The sequence below is a fragment of the Salmo trutta genome, unplaced genomic scaffold (genome assembly GCF_901001165.1).
Source record: "Salmo trutta unplaced genomic scaffold, fSalTru1.1, whole genome shotgun sequence".
Classification (NCBI taxonomy): domain Eukaryota; kingdom Metazoa; phylum Chordata; class Actinopteri; order Salmoniformes; family Salmonidae; genus Salmo; species Salmo trutta.
In genome coordinates, this window is record NW_021822683.1 from 376750 (window position 1) to 383765 (window position 7016).

Genomic DNA, 7016 nt, shown 5'->3' on the forward strand with positions numbered 1-7016 from the left:
TTGTTATTAGGATCTACCTGTATGAGACACCACAGCTTGTTACTAGGAGCTACCTGTATGAGACACCACAGCTTGTTACTAGGACCTACCTGTATGAGACACCACAGCTTGTTACTAGGAGCTACCTGTATGAGACACCACAGCTTGTTACTAGGATCTACCTGTATGAGACACCACAGCTTGTTACTAGGATCTACCTGTATGAGACACCACAGCTTGTTACTATGATCTACCTGTATGAGACACCACAGCTTGTTACTAGGAGCTACCTGTATGAGATACCACAGCTTGTTACTAGGATCTACCTGTATGAGACACCACAGCTTGTTACTAGGAGCTACCTGTATGAGACACCACAGCTTGTTACTATGATCTACCTGTATGAGACACCACAGCTTGTTATTAGGAGCTACCTGTATGAGACACCACAGCTTGTTACTAGGATCTACCTGTATGAGACACCACAGCTTGTTACTAGGAGCTACCTGTATGAGACACCACAGCTTGTTACTATGATCTACCTGTATGAGACACCACAGCTTGTTATTCCAGTCCATTTCTGACATGATGGGGCTCAGGGCGAACTGTTGAGAGCTGTCAAGCAGTGCTTTCACAAATCTGCTTGGCAATACTATGACATGATGTTTTCTCCCTCTAAAAGCCATCAATCTCTCGACAGCATCTGACAGCTCCACATCTGAGGCAGCACATGGTTTACACCCACTTCTTTCTCCTAGGCCTCAAGGATGTTCACTCCCTCCTCTCTCTGTTTATTTCAGTAAGGAGTCCCTTTACCTCTGCATAATGAGGATGGTGTGACTGACTCATCGTTTACACCAGTTGATTCATTCCAGTACAGGAAGCAACACTTAATTTATACTTCTTGACTAACACATCTTTGTAAACCTACAGTGTTGCACAATTTGGTGTGTAGGGCTGAATAACCATAAAAATTGTTGGGGGTAATTTTACTCTAATGGGTCGTCGTAAAGCTTTGAGCAGTTTGCAGAACTGAAAGTATTACGAAACTTCCAGAACATGTTATGCTTCTATTGGTTTGGTGGTCGGTCCTATATCTATAGAATGTACACAACATCCACATACTATTTACTGTAATACACACACAGCAACATGGTGTTGTTTTAGACCAGGATGTCTCAGTCTGTCCCCTCAGAGCTCATCTCAGTCTGCTGACAGAACTCTTCTGGAGTACTGTATGTGTTGTGGGTGAGGTGAAGTTCACCTGAGTCAGACAGACAAGTTAAACACACACACACACACACACACACACACACACACACACACACACACACACACACACACACACACACACACACACACACACCCACACACACACGGATTAGTCAGTCATACCCCAGTTCCACTGTGTCCTACAGAGCCCTGCAGAGTCCTACAGAGTCCTACAGAGCCCTGCAGAGCCCTACAGAGTCCTACAGAGTCCTACAGAGCCCTGCAGTGCCCTACAGAGTCCTGCAGAGTCCTACAGAGCCCTACAGAGCCCTACAGAGCCCTAGAGTCCTACAGAGTCCTACAGAGCCCTACAGAGTTCTACAGAGTCCTATAGAGCCCCACAGAGTCCCACAGTCCAACAGAGTCCTACAGAGTCCTACAGAGCCCTACAGAGCCCTACAGAGCCCTAGAGTCCTACAGAGTCCTACAGAGCCCTACAGAGTTCTACAGAGTCCTATAGAGCCCCACAGAGTCCCACAGTCCAACAGAGTCCTACAGAGCCCTACAGAGCCCTCCAGAGCCCCACAGAGCCCCACAGAGTCCTACTACAGTCTTACAGAGTCCTACAGAGTTCTACAGAGCCCCACAGAGTCCCACAGTCCAACAGAGTACTACAGAGTCCTACATAGCCCTACAGAGTCCCACAGAGCCCCACAGAGTCCTACTACAGTCTTACAGAGTCCTACAGAGTTTTACAGAGCCCCACAGAGTCCCACAGTCCAACGGAGTCCTACAGAGTCCTACATAGCCCTACAGAGCCCCACAAAGTCCTACAGAGCCCCACAGATTCCTACTACAGAGTCCTACAGTGCCCCACAGAGTCCTACTACAGAGTCCTACAGAGCCCTACAGAGCCCCACAGTCCTACAGAGCCCCACAGAGCCCTACAGAGTCCTACTACAGAGTACTACAGAGTCCTACAGAGTCCTACTACAGAGTTCTACAGAGCCCTACAGAGTCCTACAGAGTCCTACTACAGAGTCCTACAGAGTCCTACTACAGAGTCCTACAGAGTCCTGCAGAGTTCTACTACAGAGTTCTACAGAGTTCTACAGAGCCCTACAGAGCCCTCCAGAGCCCCACAGAGCCCCACATAGTCCCACAGAGTCCTACTACAGTCTTACAGAGTCCTACAGAGTTCTACAGAGCCCCACAGAGTCCCACAATCCAACAGAGTCCTACAGAGTCCTACATAGCCTTACAGAGTCCCACAGAGTCCCACAGAGTCCTACTACAGTCTTACAGAGTCCTACAGAGTTCTACAGAGCCCCACAGAGTCCCACAGTCCAACAGAGTCCTACAGAGTCCTACATAGCCCTACAGAGCCCCACAGAGCCCCACAGAGTCCCACAGAGTCCTACTACAGTCTTACAGAGTCCTACAGAGTTCTACAGAGCCCCACAGAGTCCTACAGAGCCCCACAGATTCCTACTACAGAGTCCTACAGAGCCCCACAGAGTCCTACTACAGAGTCCTACAGAGCCCCACAGAGTCCCACAGTCCAACAGAGTCCTACAGAGTCCTACATAGCCCCACAGAGCCCCACAGAGCCCCACAGAGTCCCACAGAGTCCTACTACAGTCTTACAGAGTCCTACAGAGTTCTACAGAGCCCCACAGAGTCCTACAGAGCCCCACAGATTCCTACTACAGAGTCCTACAGAGCCCCACAGAGTCCTACTACAGAGTCCTACAGAGCCCCACAGAGTCCTACTACAGAGTCCTACAGAGTCCTACAGAGTCCTACAGAGTCCTACAGAGTCCTACTACAGAGTCCTACAGAGTTTTACAGAGTCCTACAGAGTCCTACTACAGAGTCCTACAGAGTTCTACAGAGTTCTACAGAGTCCTACAGAGTCCTACTACAGAGTCCTACAGAGTCCTACAGAGTTCTACAGAGTCCTACTACAGAGTCCTACAGAGTTCTACTACAGAGTCCTACTACAGAGTTCTACAGAGCCCTACAGAGTTCTACAGAGTCCTACTACAGAGTTCTACAGAGCCCTACAGAGTTCTACAGAGTCCTACTACAGAGTTCTACAGAGCCCTACAGAGTCCTACTACAGAGTCCTACTACAGAGTCCTACAGAGTTCTACAGAGTCCTACAGAGTCCTACTACAGAGTTCTACAGAGTCCTACTACAGAGTCCTACAGAGTCCTACTACAGAGTCCTACTACAGAGTCCTACAGAGTTCTACAGAGCCCTACAGAGTCCTACAGAGCCCTACAGAGTCCTACAGAGCCCCATGTATGGTCCTGCTGACCATGCACTCCCAACTATAACATGACTCATGTCCAACATGACTGTCGGTCAATACGGGTGAGGACAGAGTGGCGGGCTAATTTCCTGTTGTTTAGGATAGAGTAGAACAGAGCACTGTTTCTGATAGTGGTCAGGAAAGAGAGATGTTGTCACCCTTTATCTAGTTGGGGTGGCAGGTAGCCTAGTGGTTAGAGCATTGTGTCAGTAACCAGCAGGTAGCCTAGTGGTTAGAGCATTGTGTCAGTAACCAGCAGGTAGCCTAGTGGTTAGAGCATTGTGTCAGTAACCAGCAGGTAGCCTAGTGGTTAGAGCATTGTGTCAGTAACCAGCAGGTAGCCTAGTGGTTAGAGCATTGTGTCAGTAACCAGCAGGTAGCCTAGTGGTTAGAGCATTGGGTCAGTAACCAGCAGGTAGTCTAGTGGTTAGAGCATTGTGTCAGTAACCAGCAGGTAGCCTAGTGGTTAGAGCATTGTGTCAGTAACCAGCAGGTAGCCTAGTGGTTAGAGCATTGTGTCAGTAACCAGCAGGTAGCCTAGTGGTTAGAGCATTGTGTCAGTAACCAGCAGGTAGCCTAGTGGTTAGAGCATTGTGTCAGTAACCAGCAGGTAGCCTAGTGGTTAGAGCATTGTGTCAGTAACCAGCAGGTAGCCTAGTGGTTAGAGCATTGGGTCAGTAACCAGCAGGTAGCCTAGTGGTTAGAGTGTTGGGTCAGTAACCAGCAGGTAGCCTAGTGGTTAGAATGTTGAGCCAGTAACCAGCAGGTAGCCTAGTGGTTAGAGCATTGTGTCAGTAACCAGCAGGTAGCCTAGTGGTTAGAGCATTGGGTCAGTAACCAGCAGGTAGCCTAGTGGTTAGAGCATTGTGTCAGTAACCAGCAGGTAGCCTAGTGGTTCGAGCATTGTGTCAGTAACCAGCAGGTAGCCTAGTGGTTAGAGCATTGGGCCAGTAACCAGCAGGTAGCCTAGTGGTTAGAGCATTGTGTCAGTAACCAGCAGGTAGCCTAGTGGTTAGAGCATTGTGTCAGTAACCAGCAGGTAGCCTAGTGGTTAGAGTGTTGGGCCAGTAACCAGCAGGTAGCCTAGTGGTTAGAGCATTGTGTCAGTAACCAGCAGGTAGCCTAGTGGTTAGAGCATTGTGTCAGTAACCAGCAGGTAGTCTAGTAGTTAGAGTGTTGGACTAGTAACCAGCAGGTAGCCTAGTGGTTAGAGCATTGGGCCAGTAACCAGCAGGTAGCCTAGTGGTTAGAGTGTTGGGCCAGTAACCAGCAGGTAGCCTAGTGGTTAGAGCATTGTGTCAGTAACCAGCAGGTAGCCTAGTGGTTAGAGCATTGTGTCAGTAACTGAAAGGTAGCTGGGTAAAATCCCCGAGCTGACAAGATAAAAAGTCGTTGTTTTGCCCCTGAACAAGGCAGTTAACCCACTGTTCCCTGGTAGGCCGTCATTGTAAATAAGAATTTGTTCTTAACTGACTTGCCTGGTTAAATGATTGATGAAAAAAGTGTTGTTCTGTTGCGCAACAACTGGAGCAGTCATGTGTTCGGTATTTTAATGGGGCACGCCTTCAACACGGGACTTATCCTATATGGCTGCTGTTTATGCTTTTCGTGTTTCATTTTACTGTGACTCAAATAAAACCAGGAAGCCAGAGCTGAATGTATCACTGTTTAGTTGTACTTATTTTTGCATAGTCCAATGATTTTTCAATCTCCTAGTTTAAATATGTAATTTATACTGTGGCAAAACACCATTAGACAGTCCTCATATGTTTTTAATAAATGCAGTTTTCTCAGTCAGAACACACGAGGAAGAGACACCGTTTTATAATAGGTTATAATCTGGTGTAAATATATATGATTATAATATGTTAGAAATTAATTGCTCCAATCTGTTTTGAACAAAACTGTATATTCCAATTCCTCCATTTTGTGATAGCTGATATCATCAATAATCAAACATTTAAGTAGGAGAGACATTTTATTTTTTTAACAACACATTCCTTTTCTTGTTCAGTTTGCTTTGTGTTTATGTCCTCTGGAGTTGCAATGCACAGTGGTGTCAACAAGAGAGGTTATCTAGCGCCTCCCAGTGGCTAAAGTTGGATCCTGCAGCTCTCAACATGCGTTCTTGAAAGATTGCTGTCTAAAAATACATATTCCTCTGTCCTTGTAGTCTCAGTAGGTTATAGTTAAGACCGCTTACAGACTTAAAACTATTGTTTAGCCTCCTTAAAGTCCCCAGCACGAATCATTCATTCATTGCTGCAATTATTACAATGTATGTATTTGTCTAAAAACAGACATTACCGCTGTATTAGTACTAAGTGCTAAGGCAAAAACAGAATTGTGCACCTCTCGGGGACCCGGATCAGGATCGGGAAACGTTGCAGGAAGCATATATTTACCGTTTTGAACCATTAGCACTTGGTTCAACATGAATGGCCATTAGACTCGAACTAGACCAAGGTACATATCTGGTCACAGCCCATTGATTCTCTCTGTGCTTTGTATCATTTCTCCTAGGCCTATTCACACACCCTCTACAATATGCAAATAACGTCCCTGGGCTACCCGTCCCTGGGCTACCCGTTCCTGGGCTACCCGTTCCTGGGCTACCCGTTGTATTTCAGCGGTTGTGAAATATGACTGAGAACATAGTTATTGTTGCTATTCTCAGTAACTTCGATAAGCCTACACACATATTGTCATATAATGGGAGATTATTTTTTTTCTGCAACATATAATTTTGTTCTTATATATGAGACCTTATTATATTGCCAGAGTTTAGCAAATGGAGATGTCATTAAGAAAAGCATTTTAGTGAGCCGGTGTTTGGTCCTTGTTGTGTCGGTCGTTGTAAAACAAATGTTAGAAACACAGGCTTTCTGACACTGAGATCCCCAACAACAACATGAAATGACTCTAACAATGTCTTCAGATGCTCTACGGGTTGAAAACCAGGGTTGTTTGGTACACAACGATGTGAGCACAACGCTAGCATCCATATGCTCGACTTCATCACAGAGCATTGACTTCTTCCAAGGTCCTTTGCTCTTAATAGGTTTCATCAAAAGGTGATTCCAGGGGCAGTGGAATGTAAACAAACACATTCAACCTCTACAAACATGCTAATGTTAGCCCGGGTGGGGCTGTTTGGGGTTGAAGATCTACCCCCGAGGCGGTTCTGTTTGGCTAAGCCACTTCGTCTCATTTATCTCCCCCTTCCTGCCCCAGGGCGCACGCGTGTGTGTGGCACCCCCATGTCATCATGTCCTTAGGGCCCTGAAACAATCTCAGCGGGGTACTCTCCATCACAGCCAGCCATGGGATCACTGAGTAGTTACATGTGTGCCCGACAACGCCCAGTATGGATGGCCTGTCACTCATAGTCTGGATTTATCAGGCTAGCCATAGGATACTTACGTCTCTGTATCCATGTGTTATACTTGGTCATGCAGCATCACTCTCTACCATGCGTCATTTCTCTCTATCTTTTATTGCAAATGG

General features: G+C 46.7%; 1 protein-coding gene across 1 annotated transcript; it reads left to right on the forward strand.

Moving 5' to 3' along the window:
- The first annotated feature begins 1152 nt into the window (after window positions 1-1152).
- Window positions 1153-3539, forward strand: LOC115183292 (extensin-2-like). Its single transcript, XM_029744622.1, has 3 exons — window positions 1153-1160; window positions 1398-2605; window positions 2689-3539. Exons 1-3 carry the CDS (start codon window positions 1153-1155, stop codon window positions 3537-3539), a joined length of 2067 nt encoding a protein of 688 aa, XP_029600482.1.
- The last annotated feature ends 3477 nt before the right edge of the window (window positions 3540-7016 follow it).

Excerpts from the sequence above, each read along its gene's own strand:
- LOC115183292 (XM_029744622.1), top strand. Across the intron at positions 2,606-2,688 it reads GCCCCACAGAGTCCCACAGA|AGTCCTACAGAGCCCCACAG; the intron begins GTCCTACTACAG and ends TTCCTACTACAG.